Genomic DNA, 23,129 nt, shown 5'->3' with positions numbered 1-23,129 from the left:
AACTTATAATAGACCACCATATATCCTAGCTTATTTAACAGAATAGAACAGCACAGCAAACTATTGATCTTCTGACCAATCAACAGTAACCTGACAGAAAAGAATGGAAGTGTGAACTTGAACAAGTGTGTATGTAGAAATCTAATGTGCTGGGGCTATTGTTTTATATATACTTTCTAAAGAGATCCATTACAAGACAATGATCAGATAACTGGCCATAGATGGGTTTTTTTTCTGTCTATTTGTAACGTAAAAATAAAATATCTACTTTGTGACCTGCAATTCAGGCTAGAGCTTAAGCGTTATCAGCTTGCTTCTCCCTTATGAGCATTTGGATTCTGAAGTTTCTGTTGTTTGCGTTGAAGGAAACGTTCTTTGGCATCAGATATGGACTTGTCGTCATTTCTTTTCTGCATTTTCTTTAGTGAGGCTTCTAGTCCCTCTAATAAGTAAAAAAAAAAAAAAGAATAAAAAAAAAAGTGCCAAATGGCTTGTGAGAAATTATGGTTACATACTACTGTATAAGTACCAGCAGGCAAGCATTTTTTACTTTTAACTTCCAAAAACTGACAGCTTCCCCCACCTAACAACAATTCTCATTGGCAATTCTCAAGTGACATAAAAAAAACACCAGGAAAAAAAACAAGGTGGGGTAGCAACCTAATACATAATAATCTTACCATTGTTGCGTTTTGCTTGTTCTCTTGATTCCCATTTGGCAAGTTCCTCTTCGGTCACTTCTTCTCTGGCCACACTGCTCAGTTCATAGGCATCTACATCATGAAGTTTTGGAAGCAAATCCTTAACCCATTCATAGCGGATGGGACACACAGTTCGGACATATATCTTCGATGTAACCATAACGTTGTGGAATAAAATCCACTCCAGACTGGCCTCCTGTCCAAACAACTTAAGGAAAAGAAAAAAGAAACATAAACCCAGAAAACCTAAAAGCAATCCGCTTTTCCAGCATCAGGAGGTCTGCAGCTTTATGTATATCTCAGAGAAGCTGCCAAGAGGACCAGCAGATTTACAGTAAAGAATATTTTGCAGAAGTAAATGTGCAGCTTGAAGATGGAGAAGATAATGTACTGCTTGGAATGATGACAACATGCTGCTGGGTGGAAGGTAAGGCCATATACATTAGTCGGAAGTTGATAAAAATAGACAATAGTTTGACCAAGATGATAATTTGTCGGGTGGAATTTAACAATGACCAATCATTTTAGTCTAACGATGACCAATCACCATTGTTTGGAAAGAAGTTAGCTGTGTTTATAAGGGTTTTATGGGTCTTCTTCTATATTGATGGCCTATTCTTGAGATACGTCATCAATGTGATCGGTGGGTCGTCTGACTTCCAGCACCTCTGCCAATCAGCTGTTTGAAGAAGCTCTGGTCCAGTGAGCGCTGTGGTCACTTCTAAGACCAGTGACGTCACATTCATCGGTCACATGGCCTAGTTGTATCTCAGTACCATTCAAGTGAATGGGGCTGAGCTACAATACCAAGCACTGTCACTATACAATGGAGGGCACTGCGCTTGGTATGCTAAAAGGAGACCGGAGCGCCGGCGCCTCTTCAAACAGTTGCTTGGTAGAGGTGCTGGGAGTCGGACCTCCACCGATCACATATTGAAGACCTATCGGGAGGATAGGTCTTTAATATAGAAGACCCAGAAAACCTCTTTAAAATTTTCATCTCATAGTCATTAGTCCACATACAATCTTTCAAAGTGAAAATGTTTATAAAAACATTGTTCATCCTTTGCCTGGTGTCACTGAATACGTTCGGCCAGTATGGACTTAAACTTGTATGTCTGTGTCTGCCAAAAGACCATTCACCAGGCAACTGTTCAACATCAACCTAGTTCTGTCTAATGTGTATAGCCACCTTAAGAATTTGTTGGTGGGGGGTTTCAAGAATGTACTAATAAAAAAAAGAATATGTTAACGGAGGGACATTCTACATGGTAAAGATTATGTGCTACAAAAGGAGGTGAAATCAGTTGCTTTAATGGGCTGGAGAGTAGATATTCTGGGGGTGTGCCGGGGGTACTGGCTATTGCAAGTATGATTTCATCTGTGCTACTACAGAGTTGATTAGAGATGGCGAAGTATTGAAAAATTGTAACTGGCTGCTTCGCCGAATTTTACAAAAGTAATTAGTCACAAAGTGAATTTCAGTGTATGTAGTGGGTGCAATGACAGGGAGCGGCGATTGCGTCATTGTACCCCTCAGATGCTAAGTTCACACATGATCGCGGCATCCGATAGTAATAATCGGGTGTAAAAAATAAAAATTCAATCATACTTACCTCATCCGTTTGCTTGCAACAGGCCAGCTGCCGCCATCTTGCTTGAAGATCTGGCGCAAAATGTGCACATTTTGTGCGAGATCTTCAAGCAAGATGACAGTGGCCAGCCGTTGCGAGCAAATGGATGAAGTATGATTTTTTTGTTTTTGACACCATTTCAGGGAAAATCTATTTGCTTTTTCCATGAACAACGAGGAAATCCGGCTTCGTGGCGAATTGAATTTTCTTTGAAATTCCCTGAAGTGGACTTCGATTCGTTCAACACTAGAGGTGATATATGATAACAGAAGTGTATATGATGCCATGGAAGTGCAAAGTGCTTTTGTGACACTGTACACTGCCGAGCTGAGGGGCCCTGCTACTTACAGTCAGGTCCATAAATATTGGGACATCAACACAATTCTAACATTTTTGGCTCTATACACCACCACAATGGATTTGAAATGAAAAGAGCAATTACAACGAGCAGATAAAAGGTCCAGAGTTCATTTCAAGTGTGCTATTTGCATTTGGAATATGTTGCTGTCAACTCTCAAGATGAGACCCAAAGAGCTGTCACTATCAGTGAAGCAAGCCATCATTAGGCTGAAAAAACAAAACAAACCCATCAGAGAGATAGTAAAAACATTAGGCGTGGCCAAAACAACGGTTTGGAACATTCTTAAAAAGAAAGAACGCACCGGTGATATCAGCAACACCAAAGACCCGGAAGACCACGGAAAACAACTGTGGTGGATGACCGAAGAAATTCTTTCCCTGGTGAAGAAAAACACCCTTCACAACAGTGGGCTAGATCTAGAACACTCTCCAGGAGGTAAGGTGTATGTGTGTCAAAGTCAACAATCAAGAGAAGACTTCACCAGATTGAATACCAGAGGGTTTCACCACAAGATGTAAACCATTGGTGAGCCTCAAAAACAGGAAGGCCAGATTAGAGTTTGCTAAACGACATCTAAAAAAAAGCCTTCACAGTTCTGGAACAACATCCTATGGACAAATGAGACCAAGATCAACTTGTACCAGAGTGATGGGAAGAGAAGAGTATGGAGAAGGAAAGGAACTGCTCATGATCCTAAGCATACCACCTCATCAGTGAAGCATGGTGGTGGTAGTGTCATGGCGTGGGCATGTATGGCTGCCAATGGAACTGGTTCTCTGGTATTTATTGATGATGTGACTGCTGACAAAAGCAGCAGGATGAATTCTGAAGTGTTTCTGGCAATATTATCTGTTCATATTCAGCCAAATGGTTCAGAACTTATTGGACGGCGCTTTACAGTGCAGATGGACAATGACCCAAAACATACTGCAAAAGCAACCAAAGAGTTTTTTAAGGGAAAGAAGTGGAATTTTATGCAATGGCCAAGTCAATCACCTGACCTGAATCGATTGAGCATGCATTTCACTTGCTGAAGACAAAACTGAAGGGAAAATGCCCCAAGAACAAGCAGGAACTGAAGACAGTTGCAGTAGGAGGCCTGGCAGAGCATCACCAGGGATGAAACCCAGCATTTGGTGATGTCTATGCGTTCCAGACTTCAGGCTGTAATTGACTGCAAAGGATTTGCAACCAAGTATTAAAAAGTGAAAGTTTGATTTATGATTATTTTGTCCCATTACTTTGGTCCCATAACAAGTGGGAGGCACATATGCAAACTGTTGTAATTCCTACACCGTTCACAACTGATTTGGATGTAAATACCCTCAAATTTAAGCTGACAGTCTGCAGTTAAAGCACATCTTGTAGTTTCATTTCAAATCCATTGTGGTGGTGTATAGAGCCAAAAATGTTAGAATTGTGTCGATGTCCCAATATTTATGGACCTGACTGTATGTGTGTACTACATCTTTCAGGTGCAACATTTTTTGTGTCCCTGTCTAGGAACCTATTTGCAACCCCTATTTAAAGGGAATATGTCACCTATATTTTCTTCTGCTACTCAAAACTAGATAGTGACTCATATTCCTTTTTATTGTATTTCCTGAAAATTATTATGGGGCTGCTATCTTGCCTAATGCCTGTTAACAGCATTAAGAGATATGTTTTAACAGCAGCCACCATGGACCAAGGGACACAATGGACTGAGGGAACTCATTGATTTCTATGGGAGAGTTTTCTAGACATGCTTTGTGACCTGTACAGAGGTCAGGTGGGAGTAGATAAGCTGTGATATCACCTATTGAGAATGGTGGTTCCTGTGTTGTCTATCTATCTAATATTGGTCATTTTAATTCTACCTGTAATCATAAGCAGATGACTGCAGTAAAGTGATCTGTACAGACTAAAAAGTGGTGCTTATTATTAGGTTTAGCGGCCAGTACGAAAACTGCTGGATTTTCTTTTTATATATATATATATATATATATATATATATATAGAGAACAAAGAAGTAGGACTGCACTCCAAGATAGTGATAAAATCAGCAAGTGGTTTATTCACCCATAATATGGCATGTCTTGCGACGTTTCGGCTCACAAGAGCCTTCCTCGAGGAAGGCTCTTGTGAGCCGAAACGTCGCAAGACTTGCCATATTATGGGTGAATAAACCACTTGCTGATTTTATCACTATCTTGGAGTGCAGTCCTACTTCTTTGTTCTCTATACCATTGGGGATTGCCGTTACCCTACGTTGGACCTTGCACCCACATGCTGGCTGGTGCTCCCACTGGACTTTTTCTTCTCTCTCTATATATATATATATATATTATATATATATATATATATATATATATATATGAGTGGACATGGACAATTAAAAATATTATCTATTAAAAAAAATATATATATGTTTAACATAAAAACCAAATTTACCCGGTAAGCAAAAGCTCATTTTTGGATGACACATTCCTTTTAAGCAGGTTTGGTTCATTCCGACTCCTTCATATTAGGACAATAGGACTAGAAATTACATATGGATGTCACAGCAGTATACTGATATTATAACAGTGCTGGTAATCTTTTTATGAAACGTTTACATAAAAACCCAAATAACTAATTTCTATGAATGGTGTGTCACATGCATTACTTATGATGAATTTACAGAAAACAACAATGCATCTAATGAATCCAACAAACGCTGACTGATTATAGAAGTAACCAATGAGACTACGCTTATATTCAAATACTCACAGCTGAGGAAGGATGGATATGCACCATGCTGCCATTTCCATCCATTGTGCAGAATGTCCTTCCTACTGACCTAGAAGTACAGTATAGAAATGTGCACAATGTAAATGAAGCATTTTACTCAAATGAAGTGGAATTATTTCCAAATGCATACAAAAGTGTTTGGCTATCAGGCAGTGACCAAAAAAAACTAATGTTACCCACTTCTACGATGTCCCCACTATTCCAAACTTTGTTACTGAACTGTTTTCTGACCCTTAAACAAAATGTAATATGAAATGAAGGCAACCTGAAAGCCTTTCTATAGCATCACCAAGGCCAGTGTACAAGATCCAGCAAAATAGGATTCTTGAGGGTATGTGTCATTTCAGCGATGGCATTTATCATGTAGATAAAGTTAAAGCGGTTGTCCAAGTTATATTTATGATGACCGATCCTCTGGATAGGTCATCAATATCAGATCGGCAGGGGTCCGACACCCGGTACCCCCGCCGATAAGCTGTTTGAAGAGAAGGCGCGCGCCGTGCCAGCGCTGCCTCTTTCACTGTTTACCTTCTAGTCGTTGCATCTGCAGCGGTGAGCAGGTGTAATACCGCCCCATTCATTTCAAATAGTATGGATCGCTGTATAGGACCGATCCGTACCATTGATCGGCGGCGGTTGCGGGTGTCGGACCCCGACGATCCTGATATTGATGACCTATCCTGAGGATAGGTCATCAATAAATATAACTTGGACAACTCCTTTAATACAAGGCACTTATAATGTACACTGCGTGCAGAATTATTAGGCAAATGAGTATTTTGACCACATCATCCCTCTTTATGCATGTTGTCTTACTCCAAGCTGTATAGGCTCGAAAGCCTACTACCAATTAAGCATATTAGGTGATGTGCATCTCTGTAATGAGAAGGGTGTGGTCTAATGACATCAACACCCTATATTAGGTGTGCATAATTATTAGGCAACTTCCTTTCCTTTGGCAAAATGGGTCAAAAGAAGGACTTGACAGGCTCAGAAAAGTCAAAAAATAGTGAGATATCTTGCAGAGGGATGCAGCACTCTTAAATTGCAAAGCTTCTGAAGCGTGATCATCGAACAATCAAGCGTTTCATTCAAAATAGTCAACAGGGTCGCAAGAAGCGTGTGGAAAAACCAAGGCGCAAAATAACTGCCCATGAACTGAGAAAAGTCAAGCGTGCAGCTGCCAAGATGCCACTTGCCACCAGTTTGGCCATATTTCAGAGCTGCAACATCTCTGGAGTGCCCAAAAGCACAAGGTGTGCAATACTCAGAGACATGGCCAAGGGTAAGAAAAGGCTGAAAAGACGACCACCACTGAACAAGACACACAAGCTGAAACGTCAAGACTGGGCCAAGAAATATCTCAAGACTGATTTTTCTAAGGTTTTATGACTGATGAAATGAGAGTGAGTCTTGATGGGCCAGATGGATGGGCCCGTGCTGGATTGGTAAGGGCAGAGAGCTCCAGTCCGACTCAGACGCCAGCAAGGTGGAGTGGAGTACTGTTTGGGCTGGTATCATCAAGATGAGCTTGTGGGGCCTTTTGGGTGAGGATGGAGTCAGGCTCAACTCCCAGTCCCTACTGCCAGTTTCTGGAAGACACCTTCTTCAAGCAGTGGTACAGGAAGAAGTCTGCATCCTTCAAGAAAATCATGTTTTTCTTGAAGGACAATGCTCCATCACACGCGTCCAAGTACTCCACAGCGTGGCTGGCAAGAAAGGGTATAAAAGAGAAAATCTAATGACATGGCCTCCTTGTTCACCTGATCTGAACCCCATTGAGAACCTGTGGGTCCATCATCAAATGTGCGATTTACATGGAGGGAAAACAGTACACCTCTCTGAACAGTGTCTGGGAGGCTGTGGTTGCTGCTGCACGCCAATGTAGATGGTGAAGACATTCAAAACACTGACAGAATCCATGGATGGCAGGCTTTTGAGTGTCCTTGCAAAGAAAGGTGGCTATATTGGTCACTGATTTGTTTTTGTTTTGTTTTTGAATGTCAGAAATGTATATTTGTGAATGTTGAGATGTTATATTGGTTTCACTGGTAAAAATAAATAATTGAAATGGGTATATATTTGTTTTTTGTTAAGTTGCCTAATAATTATGCACAGTAATAGTCACCTGCACACACAGATATCCCCCTAAAATAGCTAAAACTAAAAACAAACTAAAAACTACTTCCAAAAATATTCAGCTTTGATATTAATGAGTTTTTTGGGTTCATTGAGAACATGGTTATTGTTCAATAATAAAATTAATCCTCAAAATACAACTTACCTAATAATTCTGCACTCCCTGTATTGTGATTGCCCATATTGCTTTCTTTGCTGGCTCGATTCATTTTTCCATCACATTATACACTGTTCGTATCCAGGGGTTATGACCACCCTGCAATCCATCAACGGTGGCCGTGCTTGCAATCCATCTCTGGTGGCCGAAATTATGGGATTGCGCAAAGGCCGACACTTTTTCCTACAGTTTGCAAGCCAGACCACTGCTGCTGGATTGCAGGGTGGTCATAACCATGGAAACGAGCAGTGTATAATGAAAAATGAATCAAACTAGCAAAGGAAGCAATGTGGACAATCACGATACATTAGTAAGTGCTTTCTCTACATAAAAAATTCCATTTGCTGAGGAGAGACAACCCCTTTATGAGTGCAGCAAAATGGAAACCATTACGGATAAGCACTACAGCCTCCTCATGGTGTACCAAACACAGTGCCACACATACAGCTCAACCCCATTCAGTCGAATGGGACTAAGCTGCACAAAGCCCATGTCACCAATGGATGTGACATCGCAGGCCAAGGAAGAAGCCCCTTCGCTCACCCAAATGCTGCAGTCCCATCCAACAGATGGTCAGTGGGGTGCTGGAAGTTGGACCCCCATAGATCAAATATTGATATCCTAGAAGTCCCACACATCCCATTTAAAAGAGAAACCTACTGTACCAAATGTATCTGAATTGAAGCAGTTCTAAAAAGAAAAGTGGGTAAAAAGTTTTCAAAAATAACATGAAAGACTGACAGCTAATTATAGGAAGCTTCTAGCTCCAATTATTGCTGCTAATGGTGGTCAGCCAGTTACTAAGATTGAAGGCAAATTTTTTTATTACTGCACTGTACAGTCGTGGCCAAGTTTTGAGAATAACACAAATATTAGTTTTCACAAAGTTTGCTGCTAAACTGCTTTTAGATTTTTGTTTCAGTTGTTTCTGTGATGTAGTGAAATATAATTACACGCACTTCATACGTTTCAAAGGCTTTTATCGACAATTACATGACATTTATGCAAAGAGTCAGTATTTGCAGTGTTGGCCCTTCTTTTTCAGGACCTCTGCAATTCGACTGGCATGCTCTCAATCAACTTCTGGGCCAATTCCTGACTGATAGCAACCCATTCTTTCATAATCACTTCTTGGAGTTTGTCAGAATTAGTGGGTTTTTGTTTGTCCACCCGCCTCTTGAGGATTGACCACAAGTTCTCAATGGGATTAAGATCTGGGGAGTTTCCAGGCCATGGACCCAAAATATCAACGTTTTGGTCCTCGAGCCACTTAGTTATCACTTTTGCCTTACTGCACGGTGCTCCATCGTGCTGGAAAATGCATTGTTCTTCACCAAACTGTTGTTGGATTGTTGGAAGAAGTTGCTGTTGGAGGGTGTTTTGGTACCATTCTTTATTCATGGCTGTGTTTTTGGGCAAAATTGTGAGTGAGCCCACTCCCTTGGATGAGAAGCAACCCCACACATGAATGGTCTCAGGATGCTTTACTGTTGGCATGACACAGGACTGATGGTAGCGCTCACCTTTTCTTCTCCGGACAAGCCTTTTTCCAGATTCCCCAAACAATCAGCAGTCCATTCACCATACTTTCTGCAGAAGATCAATCTGTCCCTGATGTTTTTTTTGGAGAGAAGTGGCTTCTTTGCTGCCCTTCTTGACACCAGGCCATTTTCCAAAAGTCTTCGCCTCACTGTGCGTGCAGATGCGCTCACACCTGCCTGCTGCCATTCCTGAGCAAGCTCTGCACTGGTGGCACTCCGATCCCGCAGCTGAATCCTCTTTAGGAGACGACCCTGGCGCTTGCTGGACTTTCTTGGACGCCCTGAAGCCTTCTTAACAAGAATTGAACCTCTTTCCTTGAAGTTCTTGATGATCCTATAAATTGTTGATTGAGGTGCAATCTTAGTAGCCACAATATCCTTGCCTGTGAAACCATTTTTATGCAACGCAATGATGGCTGCACGCGTTTCATTGCAGGTCACCATGGTTAACAATGGAAGAACAATGATTTCAAGCATCACCCTCCTTTTAACATGTCAAGTCTGCCATTTTAACCCAATCAGCCTGACATAATGATCTCCAGCCTTGTGCTCGTCAACATTCTCACCTGAGTTAACAAGACGATTACTGAAATGATCTCAGCAGGTCCTTTAATGACAGCAATGAAATGCAGTGGAAAGTTTTTTTTGGGATTAAGTTAATTTTCATGGCAAAGAAGGACTATGCAATTCATCTGATCACTCTTCATAACATTCTGTAGTATATGCAAATTTCTATTATAAAAACTTAAGCAGTAACTTTTCCAATTTCCAATATTTATCTAATTCTCAAAACTTTTGGCCACGACTGTACTTATTTTGAGCTAAAAATAATTTTTTCAATTGGTCTTTATTAACAATATGGAATCCTTTTTTTGTGTACAGAGCTTACATGCTCTACTTGCTGCCTGTGGATTTTTGTCCTTTCAGTCATCTGAGGAACAGACAGACTTCTTATCTCTGCTCTCTCACATCATAAACACTCATTAAGGCCTCATGCACACGACCGTTGTGTGCATCTGTGGCCGTTGTGCCGTTTTTTTTTTCGCGGACCCATTGACTTTCAATGGGTCCGTGGAAAAATCTGAAAATGCACCGTTTTGCAGCCGCATCCGTGTTTCCTGTCCGTCAAAAAAATACGACTTGTCCTTGTTCAAGTCAATGGGTCCGAAGATCCGTCTGCATAAAAGCTTTTTCAGAGCTGAGTTTTCACTTCGTGAAAACTCATATCCGACAGTATATTCTAACACAGAGGCGTTCCCATAGTGATGGGGACGCTTCTAGTTACAATATACTACGAACTGTGTATATGACTGCCCCCCTGCTGCCTGGCAGCACCCGATCTCTTACAGGGGGCTGTGATCCGCACAATTAACCCCTCAGGTGCCGCACCTGAGGGGGGTAAATTGTGCGTATCATAGTCCCCTGTAAGAGATCAGGGACTGCCAGGCAGCAGACCCCCCTCCCTCCCTCTATTGTATTATTTTCATTGGTGGCCAGTGTGCGGCCCCCCCTCCCTCTATTGTATTATTTTCATTGGTGACACAGTGTGTCAACGTCAAACGGATCTGTCCCCATTGACTTGCATTGTAAGTCAGGACGGATCCGTTTGGGTCCGCACGGCCAGGTGGACACCAAAACGTTTTTTTCTTCATGTCCGTGGATCCTCCAAAAATCAAGGAAGACCCACGGAAGAAAAAACTGACACAGATCACGGACCTACGGATCCCGTTTTTGAGTTTGGTTTGGCTGTTAACCCTTGCTTTGTAACTGAAAAAAAAATTATTAAAATGGAAACTTTGCCAAAAAAGTGAAATTTTGAAAGTGTATCTCTATTTTCCATTAATTCTTGTGGAACACCTAAAGGGTTATCAACGTTTGTAAAATCAGTTTTGAATACCTTGAGGGGTGTAGTTTCTTAGATGGGTCACTTTTATGGAGTTTCTACTCTAGGGGTGCATCAGGGGGGCTTCAAATGGGACATGTTGTAAAAAAAAACTGTCCAGCAAAACCTGCCTTCCAAAAACCGTATGGCATTCCTTTCCTTCTGCGCCCTGCCGTGTGCCCGTACAGCGGTTTACGACCACATATGGGGTGTTTCTGTAAACTACAGAATCAGAGCTATAAATATTGAGTTTGGTTTCGCTGTTAACCCTTGCTTTGTAACTGAAAAAAAATTATTAAAATGTAAAATTTGCCAAAAAAGTGAAATTTTGAAATTGTATCTCTATTTTCCATTAATTCTTGTGGAACACCTAAAGGGTTAACAAAGTTTGTAAAATCAGTTTTGAATACCTTGAGGGGTGTAGTTTCTAGAATGGGGTCATTTTTGGGTGGTTTCTATTATGTAAGCCTCGCAAAGTGACTTCAGACCTGAACTGGTCCCTAAAAATTGTTTTTTTGAAGATTTTCTTCTAAACTTCTAAGCCCTGTAACATCCCCAAAAAATAAAATATCATTCCCAAAATGATCCAAACATGAAGTAGACATATGAGGAATGTAAAGTAATAACTATTTTTGGAGGTATTACTATGTATTATAGAAGTAGAGAAATTGAAACTTGGAAATTTGCAATTTTTAATTTTTTTTAAAACAAAATTGTTTTTTTTATAAATAAAAATGAATTTTTTCTACTTCATTTTACCAGTGTCATGAAGTACAATATGTGACGAAAAAACAATCTCAGAATGGCCTGGATAAGTCAAAGCGTTTTAAAGTTATCACCACTTAAAGTGACACTGGTCAGATTTGCAAAAAATGGCCTGGTCCTTAAGGTGAAATAAGGCTGTGTCCTTAAGGAGTTAAGGGTTATTGTCTTGCACAGGTTTGTTTTCTAGGGGTATTCAGGCAGTAGTTCTACTGTACCTGCACTCTCTGATGCTCCACCATTCAAAGACAGCGGCAACAGTTGCCAAAACCTGCACTCCTGAGTCATTGCTGTGCATTTACTGTCTGTAACTGCAGTGACCTCACCACTGCCCTTCTCCATGGCTGGCTGCTTTTTATGTCTCTGGAGGACTTTATACTCTCTTATAACTGATTCCTCCAGCATTTGGGTATACAATGTAATGTAGAATCAGCTGCAAGAATAACCATATTGCTTACCGGTAATTTCCTTTTCATGAATCCTCCATGACGGCATACCATGAGATGACCCGCCTCCGACCAGGTAGGGACAGGAAGTATAAAATAGACCCTCCTCCAGCATATCCTAAGTGTCTTCTGGACCGACAGCCTAGAGAATCTATTCTTCCAAGTCATATATATACATATATTATATTATATATATATATATATATATTTATTTATTTTTATTGCACACACACATACCTAACACCTCCTTATATAAAAGTCTTTTTTTTTTTGGGGGGGGGGAATCCCTGCCGTCATGGAGTATTCATGAAAAGGAAATTACCGGTAAGTAATATGGTTTTTCCCTTTCATCCTCCATGACGACATACCATGAGGTATATCAGATCAAATACTATCCTAGGGAGGGACAACAGCCTTTAAAACTCTCCTACCGAAGGAAAGCTCCTGTTTTGACTGAGTATCTACCCTATAATGCTTTATAAAGGTATGAGGGCTGGACCATGTTGCTGCCCTACAAATTTGTTCTATTGAAACATTAGCTTTTTCTGCCCAAGAAGTGGAAATCGATCTTGTGGAATCGGCTTTGAAATTTTGGGGCGGAGAGACGCCCATAGAGTTGTAAGATTCTAATATTGCCGACTTAATCCATCTGGCTAAGGAGTCTTTTGTGGCTCTATGACCTCTAAATTTCCCCTGGAACTGGACAAACAAATAGTCTGATTTCCTGAAATTTTTGGTGGCCTCTAAATAAACTAAGATGGCTCTGCATACATCAAGTTTGTGAAATTTTTCTTCACCTTCAGATTTTGGATTGGGACAAAAGGAAAGGACAACAATCTCCTCCTGTCTGTCAAAATTGGTAACCACCTTAGGCAGGAAGGAAGCATCCAACCTAAACATTCTATCTGGAAATAATCATGAGAAAAGGTTCCACTATCTTAAAGAGATTCTGTCATCAAGATTTTCGATATGGAGCTGTTCATATCATCCTCTCAGTCTCCATTATCTAATTAAAAATATACTAGTTTTACCCCCACCTGTCCTTTAATTTTGGATTAAAATCAGTTTTATTAATATGCTAATTACCTTACCAGCCGTAATCTCGCGCATGCGCCCTAAATCCACTGGTCAGCGCCTGCGCGGTGCCCTGGCAGCAGCCTCAGCGAACGAAGCGCGCATGCACCAGCTGTCTGCGCACTTCGCCCACGGGCGCTGACCAGTGGGTTTAGGGCGCATGCGCGAGATTACGGCGCACCATCGGCGATGAGAGGAGTGCATAATTAGCAGTGGGGCGGCACTGGGCTACGAGATAAGGGCCGTGGCTGGGCACAAACAGCCAGAGGGACAGCCCCTTGCGCATGTTAGTAAGGTAATTATCATATTAATAAAACCGATTTTTATCCAAAATGAAAGGACAGGTGGGGGTAAAACTAGTATATTTTTTATTAGATAATGGAGACTGAGAGGATGATATGAACAGCTCCATATTGAAAATCTTGATGACAGAATACCTTTAAGTGCCTGAATCTCACATATTCTGCGAGCTGATGTGATAGCCACTAAAAATTAGACCTTTAGTGTAATATATTTTAAGGACACATCTGACAACGGTTCAAAGGGGGCTACAGTTAACCCTGAAAGGACCAGATTAAGGTCCCAAGGAGGAACAGAGGGTCTAAAAAAAGGTTTCAATCTATCTGCCCCTTTTAAAAACCTGATGATCCAAGGGTGGTCAGCGATTTTCATATCAAAAACTAAACTCAATGCTGGTACATGCACCCTTAAAGTATTAGGACGTAACCCTTTGTCAAAACCAGATTGTAAGAATCCTAATACCATCTGAATAGAAAAAATCTGGCATGAATTTTTAGATTGAGAACACCAGTCACAAAATTTTGACCAGACTCTGGAATAAATCTTTGAGGTTACTAACTTTCTGCTAGCTGCCACGGTATTGATTATATCATCTGAAAGTCCTTTGGCTTTTAAAGTTAACCTTTCAGATTCCAAGCAGCCAGGTGTAGCTTCTCTAATCAGGGTGACAGATTGGACCTTGGACTAGTAGTTTTTTTGTCCTGGGAAGGATCCATGGACTCTCTAATGACAAAAGTTTTAACAGAGGGAACCATGATTTTTTTTGGCCATAGTAGAGCTATCAGTATCACATGAGCCCTTTATTGTCGGATCTTTCTCAATACTCTGGGAATTAACGCTAGAGGAGGAAACGCATACGCTAGGCAGAATTCCCATTTTTGTGCCAGCGCATCTACCCCTATGTTTCTGTCGAAGGGATTTAGAGAAAAGAATCTTTCGAGTTTTGTATTTTGTGCAGTGGCGAAAAGGTCTACTTGCGGAGTCCCCCACATTGTGTTTATTTGTGTAAAGACCCCCTTCTCCAGGCTCCATTCTGTTGATTTTAGAGGTACTCGACTTAAGAAGTCCGCTTTTACGTTTAAAGATCCTTTGAGATCTACTGCTGATAAGGAATTTACCTGACTTTCTGCCCAAGATTTTTTTTTTTTCCGCCAATTGACCCAGACTTTCGCTCCTTGTTCCTCCCTGATGATTTAGGTAGGCTACTACCATTGTATTGTCGGACCTTATTTGTACATCTTTCCCTATTATATCTTGAGACAGAGCTTTTAATGCCTCCCAAACAGCCCAGAGTTCTCTCTGATTTGATGACTGACTCATCTGATCCATGGACCATCGTCCTTGGCAGGCATGAAGAGAGCAATAAGCTCCCCATCCCCACAGACTTGCATCGGTGGTGATCGTTTGAATCTGATCGGGGGACCAATCTACTCCTTCTTTTAGGTGGTCCGTATTTAATCACCACTGAAGTGAGTTTTTTACCCAAGGAGAAATCAGGATTATCTGATCTAAGGCCTCTTGCTTTCTGTTCCAACATCCTAGTAACCATTGTTGCAGGGTACGAGTGTGGAATTGGGCCCATTTTACTGCAAGAATGCACGATGTCAGAGAGCCCAACAGTTTCATGCTTCCCCTGACTGAACAACTTGCAATTTCTGTGAATCTTGATACTTTTTTTTATAATTTCTGATACTTTTTCGGCCGGAAGAAACGTTTTTTGCAGTATGGAATCCAAGCAAACACCTAAAAAGATTAATCTCTGTGAAGGGGCGAGTTTTGACTTTTCCCAGTTTATGATCCACCCTAATTGGGACAGAATCTGACATGTTTTTGATATATTTGTTTCTAGATTTTCCTCTGAGTTCCCTACCACAAGTAGGTTGTCTAAGTAGTGTATTATTAAGATATTTCGTCTTCTCAAATGTGCCATGACCTCTATCATCACCTTCGTGAACACTCTCGGAGCCGAGGTGATCCCGAAGGGAAGAACCTGGAATTGGAAATTATATAACTTTTTCCCCAGAAATACCGCAAACTGCAGATATCTCTGAGCTTCTTTGCATATTGGTACATGGTAATATGCATCTCTTAAATCTATTGATGCTAGGAAATATCCTTTTTTTAATAAGTTTATGGTTGACCTTAGGGATTCCATTTTGAACTTTTCGTATTTTATGAATTTGTTAAATTTTTTTAGATTTAGGATCAAACGGAACTTCCCATTGGGCTTCTCCACCAAAAACACTGTTGAGTAGTATCCTTTTTCTAGTTGAGAATAGGGTACTGGAATAATGGCTCTTTGAGATAGAAGGTTCCGGACACCTTAATCGAGAGACTCCTGAAGGAGAGATGTCTTTTGAATGGGTGTTATCCTGAAAAAATTTACCGGGGGAGGAAGACGGAAGGTAATATCGAGACCTTCTGCTATAATGTTTAGCACCCATGCATTTTGGTTGATATTTTCCCAGTCTTTTAGGAAAAAATGTAGCCTTCCCCCCACTTGAATCTTGGCGTCATTGTTTTGAAGTTTCCGAATTTTTGGGGGTGAACATGAAACTTCTGTTCCTTCCCATATTTAGATTTTTTCCTTTTGACCACTGTCGTCCTCTGTCTGTTCTTTTGGAATGAAATGCACCCCTTTTCTTAGCTTTATAAAACGGAAATTTTCTTTTATTCGTTTCTTTTGGAAAGGATTTTAATCCTGTCCGAACATTAAGTTGCCATGAAAGGGTAAATTACACAATTTAATTTTTGATGCAACATCCCCCTGTCCATGATTTTAACCATAGGGCCCTCCTTTCTACTACCGATAGACTAGAGGTTCTGGCGGCCATTCTAACTGACTCCGCTGTCGCATTAGATAAAAATTCTACCGCTTTAATAAAAGAGGAAAATATCCTCTAAGGTATCATAAGGTCTACCCTCCTTAACCCTTTCATGACCAATGGTCATTGATGCCCCAGTGTCCAGGTCAAAATATACAAATCTGACATGAGTCACTTTATATGGTAATAGCTTTGGAACACTTTTGCTTTTTCAAGCCATTCTGAGATTGTTTTCTCGTGACACATTGTACTTCATGACAGTCATAAATTTGAGTCAATATATTTCACCTTTATTTATGAAAAATCCCAAATTTACCAAAAAATTGTAAAAATTGCCAATTTTCTAAATTTCAATTTCTCTGCTTCTAAAACAGAAAGTGATACCTCATAAAATATTTATTACATAACATTCCCCTATATGTCTACTTTATGTTGGCATCATTTTGGAAATGTTATTTTATTTTTTTAGGACGTTACAAGGCTTAGAGGTTTAGAAGCAATTCTTAAAATTTAAGAAAATTTCCAAAACACACTTTTTAAAGGACCAGTTCAGGTCTGAAGTCACTTTGTGGGGCTTACATAGTGGAAACCCCCCATAAATGACCCCATTGTAGAAACTACACCCCTCAAGTTACTTAAAACTGATTTTACAAACGTTATTAACCCTTTAGGTGTTCAACAAGAATTAAAGGAAAATGGAGATGAAATTTCAAAATTTCACTTTTTTTGCAGATTTTCTATTTTATTACATTTTTTTCTTTAACACATTAAGGGTTAACAGCCAAACAAAACTCAATATTTATTACTCTGATTCTGCGGTTTACAGAAACACCCCACATGTGGTCGTAAACTGATGTAAGGGCGCACGGCAGGGCGCAGAAGGAAAGGAACACCGTATGGTTTTTGGAAGGCAGATTTTGCTGGATTGGTTTTCTGAACGCCATATGTTTGTTTTTTTTCTACCGATTGTCTTGTGCAGGGGCTTGTTTTTTGCAGAAAGAGTTGAGGTTTTTATTGGTACCATTTTTGGGTACATATGATTTTTTGATCATTCATTATTACACTTTATGGGGCAAGGTGGCCCAAAAATATATATATTTTTTTACAGCGTTCATCTGAGGGGTTAGGTCATGTGACAGTTTTATAGAGCAGATCGTTACGGACGTGGCGATACCCAATATGTATACTTTTTCTTATTTATTTAAGTTTTACACAATAATAGCATTTCTGAAACCAAAAGATGTTTTAGTGTCTCCATAGTCTGAGAGCCATAGCTTTTTTATTTTTTGGCCGATTGTCTTAAATATGGGCTCATTTTTTGCGGGATGAGGTAACGGTTTGATTGGTACTATTTTGGGGTATATCCGCCTTTTTATCGCTTGGTGTTGCACTTTTTGTGATGTAAGGTGACAAAAATAGCTTATTTTTTTACACCGTTTTTATTTTTTATGGTGTTTATTGGACGGGGTTGATGATGTGATATATTTATATAGATGGTCGTTACGGACGCGGTGACACCTAATATGTGTGTTTGTTGTTTTTTTATAGGGAAAGGTAATTTATTTTTTAAATTTTTATTTATTTATTTTTACTTTTATTATTTTCACATTTTTTTTTATCAGTTCCCTCTTGGATCTTGAAGATCCAGTGGGGCTGATGGTTGTACTATACTTTGCAATGCTCTTGCATTGCAAAGTATAATACAATCAGATGCCCTGTAGGTGGCAGCATCGGACGCCTATGCAATGGCAACCGGACGCCTTTGCAAAGCGTTCGGTTGCCATGGCAACCATCGGGCGCTGCGATCGCAGCAGCCCTGATGGTTGAGAGAGGGAGCCCCCTCCCTCTATTAACCCCATGGATGCCACTACTGCGGCATCTATGGGGTTACAGCATAGAGCTGACACACGCTGCTGATGGCGGCGGCTCAGGAATGGAGCCGCCGCCATCACACACAGAAGGGGGACCGATCGGGGGCAGCGCTGGAAAGGGGGGAGGGGGGGCAGCATTCACAAATTACAGATCAGGGCAGGAGGGGGCGGACCGCATCGGGGGCAGGATACATGGATGGGGGGGCGGGGACCGATGGCAGAGGCAGGGCTCACGATGGTGGTGGTGGGGGGTTGGAGGCACACAAGAAGGGGGCACAGATCGGGGGCTTCAAGAAGGGGGCACAGATCGGAGGCTTCAAGAAGGGGGCACAGATCGGGGGCTTCAGGACACATTACCTGATTTCAGGCTCTGATCTGCAGAGCGCAGATCAGAGCCTGAAACCGGCATTTTAACACTGCCGCGATCCGATTGGTTAGTCTGCACAGACTAACCAATCGGATCAATTGCCGGCAAGGGGCCACTCTGATTGGTCCCTTGCCGGCATTACTAGACTGTATGCTGTCCGTGACAGCAGCAGGACACGGGCTGAAGCTTTAATCCAAGCACTTTGCAGCGCTTGGATTAAAGAACTGCAATGACGTCTATACACGTGATAGCTGCACGGGGCATGTGCAGCTATCACGTATATATACGGATTGCAGTCATGAAGGGGTTAATAAGGACTTCTAACTGCTGTAACAATTTTTTCAAGGATCGAGATACTGAAGTTGCAGCTAAATTGGGCTTAAATATGGCTGCAGCAGATTCCCAGGCCTTTTTTAGAGTGGAATCTACTTTCTTGTCCATAGGATCTTTTAATGATCCCATATCTTCAAAGGGAAGAGAATTTAATCCCTTAACTAACTTTGAAAGGGAAACATCAACTTTGGGGCAAGCGGTTAACAGTGTCTCATCCTCATCATTAAAGGGAAGTCTACGCCTCATAGTTCTGGAAATAAATAACTTCCTATCTGGAGATTTCCATTCTCTTTTAATCATCTCTAACATATTTTTAGGTACTGGAAAAAACTGTTTTTTTCTGTGCTCGAGACCCCCATACATTTTATCCTGAACAGACCTATGAATCTTTTCGTCAGAAAGATCCATAGTCGTCCTAATTGCTTTTATCAATTCATTGGTATCTTCTGAAGAAAATAGAAAGTTTCTTAATTCTGTGTCTGAGCCTGAGGAATCAACAGAACCATCACTATCTGAATCTGAATCCTGATCTGGGTCCGAAGAAAGGGATTCGTAATTTTTACCCCGTGACTTAGTTTTATGCATAGTCGGGTCAGGGTTAGATGTGGACTGTTCAGACAAAACTGACCGCATCTCCTCTCTAATCACATCCCTTAGTTCATCTCTAATGGATGGGACTAAGTTTTTAGCCATGTTAGCAGTGCAGAGTTTCCTTGAACCTCTATCTGACAGTTTTGTCAAACAACTCACACACTTTTTAGTATTAAGAGAGCATTTTGTTTTTTTAACCCCATCTTTATCACTCTACAGGCACACAGGAAAGAGAGAAAAAACACAATAAGTGAGGAAGACATTAGTAATGGCAATACAAATTTACATAGTCTTCCCCCACTGGATGTGACTTACTGCAGCTGCACTGCCAGAAGGCTCCATCTGTCCTGCCGCAATATCAGACATATTGCCAGCCCTGCATGCCCTCTTAAATCTCTCCTTACCTGCAGACCTCAGATCAGCGGAGACTTCCGTCTTGATCTGCCGCGCCAAATTAAGCTCCACCTCCTTGCAGCCGTCACGCAACCCGGAAGTCCCTGTGGAACGCATGTGGGACGCGTCAGACTTCCTGTGACGTCATCACTATGCACCGGAGAATCGGCTGTGATGAGGAACATTCTTCAAGACCGGAGGAACTAAATAAGTGTCTGGTCAGCACATGGCCCTTCCAGGCTGACGCGCTAGCAAGGAGGTAAGGAACAGGGTCTCCATACTTAGACCTCCAGCACCAAAACAACTCCAGTATAGGAGGCTGGTGCTGCTTGCCCCCTCATGTGCATTAAAGGCATCCTAAAATTATCCCCACCTCTGCCTGCCTACACAGAAGTGGACCCATAGCAAATGCCATGAGTGGTAACCAGTCTCCCACCTGGAGGGACACTAAGACACTGAGGATATGCTGGAGGAGGGTCTATTTTATACTTCCTGTCCCTACCTGGTTGGAGGCGGGTCATCTCATGGTATGCCGTCATGGAGGATGAAAGGGAAAACATCAAGTTCTCCAGTGCTATAAAATGATAGCAAAAGCAGGAGAGGTCATCAGTGCAGTGATGACAACAGAGCCCTGCAGCAAAAGCTAATAGCAGCACAGTACTGACAGAGGGAAACGGGGTTTGGCAACTGCCTGCAGCATTTCCTAGAAAGCAAAGCAGTGGAGAATGCAGAGAGAACTACTGCCTAAAACCCTTAAAAATGTGCATTTGAGCAACAATGGCTGACAAAAGGCAACTTGGCTTTGCTTAAGGACGCAAGTTAGGTGCATTTTATAGTCTACCCTTAATGATTAGAGACCATTCAGTGTGTTGAATATACAATAATGAGACGTTTTTTCACATAACCAATCTAGTGTAGATTTTATGACTGTAGTTTGCCTTGTAATTATGCGCTTATAAAACTATATTATGACCAAAAATAAACTATTCTACAACAGAATAACAGCAGCAAAACATCCTAGCACATCACTCTCACCATATCTACCCATCCCTGAAAGTGGTTTAAAGGAAACCTGTCACCATGATTTTGCGCATAGAGCTGGGGACATGGGCTGCTAGATGGCCACTAGCTCATCTGCAGTACCCAGGTCCCATAGCTCTCTGCGCTTTTATTGTGTTAAAAAACCGTTTTGAGTGATATGCAAATTACCTGATATGAGTCCTGTAGCCGGAGATGAGTCAAGCGGAAAGGAGCCCAGCACCGCCCCGCGTCCTCCGAATCTCCTCCTTGCCGGCTGACGTCACAGAGCTGGAGCGCCGAAATCTCGCGATGCGCGAGCTAGCGCATGCGTAGTTCGTTCCCTGTGCTGATGCCAGCACAGGGAATGAACATGATGCCGACACTGCGCATGCGCTAGCTCGTGCATCGCGACATTTCGGCGCTCCTGCTCTGTGACGTCAGCCGGCAAGGAGGAGATTCGGAGGACGCGGGGCGGTGCTGGGCTCCTTTCCGCTTGACTCATCTCCGGCTACAGGACTCATATCAGGTAATTTGCATATCACTCAAAACGGTTTTTTAACACAATAAAAGCGCAGAGAGCTATGGGACCTGGGTACTGCAGATGAGCTAGTGGCCATCTAGCAGCCCATGTCCCCAGCTCTATGCGCAAAATCATGGTGACAGGTTTCCTTTAAATAAGGAATATGGATTGCTTTTTCCTCGGAGGATAGCTAAAGTAGTGTATCATCTGGAATGTGACCTGATCAATGTGAAACATTACCCAGGAGCTTTAGCCCCTTCAGCAATATATGTCATGCAAGGCAGAAGCACAAAGGATTGACAGTAAACTGGAAAATACATTTCTCAAAATAGAGACAGTAAAATAAAGAAACATTCTATCTGTAATAAGACCAATAAAATAGTGAACGCGAGCACAAGAATCTGAACAAACAGCAAATGACAGACAAACTGCGACGATGTCAAACCGGATGTTTGTTAGGGTACTTTCACACTTGTGTTTTTTTTTTCCGGCACTGAGTTCCGTCAAAAGGGCTCAATGCCGGAAAAGAACTGATCAGGTATATCCCCATGCATTCTGAATAGAGAGTAATCCGTTCATGATGCATCAGGATGTCTTCAGTTCAGTCTTTTTTAACTGATCAGGCAAAAGATAAAACCGCAGCATGCTACGCTTTTATCTCCGGCCAAAAAAACGAAAGACTTGCCTGAATGCCGAATCCGGCATTTTTTCCCATAGGAATGTATTAGTGCCGGATCCGGCATTCAAAATACGCGCAGACCAAAAAAAAAGTGAAAAAAAAAAATGACGGATCCTTTTTGCCTGATGACACCGGAAAGACGGATCCGGCATTTCAATGCATTTTTAAGACTGATCAGGATCCTGATCAGTCTTACAAATGCCATCAGTTGGCATACTGCTTGCCGGATCACTCTGCCGCAAGTGTGAAAGTAGCCTTAGTTTGTCTGTACATGCATGTCTGGAGGTGTGGCAACTCCAGGTTTGAATGTGCCTTGATTTTGATTTAATGGTAATATTCAGGTGCACCTGGGCAGCCTGCGTCACATGAGCCGGTAATAGGTGGGACTCACAGCCTCCTCCCATTGTATGTGTGATTTCACACTGGAGGCAACTGGGAGTTGTTGGCTGTGTGTCGGACTCTATGCCCCTATCCGTAATTGCTCATATGGCATAGATAGGTTAGCGTTAAGTCCCGTGCCACTTTGAGAAACCTTGATGGGGTGCGCGGGCTCCGGTATGTTCTTGATATAAGAATATATTGTCGAAAGTCTCATTTTAATATCAGTGTGAGGGTTTAGCTATATACAGCAAGAGACCAACAGCCTGTTGCTATAGCAGATTGCGGCCCTGAGGGAGACACTACCAGCGGCGACCTAGCTCTAGCCAGCGGCCTGGGATAAAGTCCGGTCAGCTTTGAGGAAAATGACTCCGGAAGACGAC

General features: G+C 41.7%; 1 protein-coding gene across 1 annotated transcript in view; it reads right to left on the bottom strand.

The window, feature by feature from the left end:
- Window positions 1–221: 221 nt before the first annotated feature.
- Window positions 222–23,129, bottom strand: part of DHX40 (DEAH-box helicase 40) — a 112,790-nt gene continuing 89,882 nt past the window's right edge. Inside the window, exons 18-20 of the mRNA XM_040424661.1 lie at window positions 5,448–5,517; window positions 681–909; window positions 222–442 (exon numbers count right to left, since the gene is read on the bottom strand). Of these exons, the coding sequence (XP_040280595.1) occupies window positions 306–442; window positions 681–909; window positions 5,448–5,517 (436 nt within the window). The 3' untranslated portion in view covers window positions 222–305. The remainder of the gene's footprint in view (window positions 443–680; window positions 910–5,447; window positions 5,518–23,129) is intronic.

Source organism: Bufo bufo, chromosome 3, assembly GCF_905171765.1.
Source record: "Bufo bufo chromosome 3, aBufBuf1.1, whole genome shotgun sequence".
Lineage (NCBI taxonomy): Eukaryota > Metazoa > Chordata > Amphibia > Anura > Bufonidae > Bufo > Bufo bufo.
The sequence above is the reverse complement of the archived record's forward strand: the minus strand, read 5'-3'. Positions and strand labels throughout refer to the sequence as shown.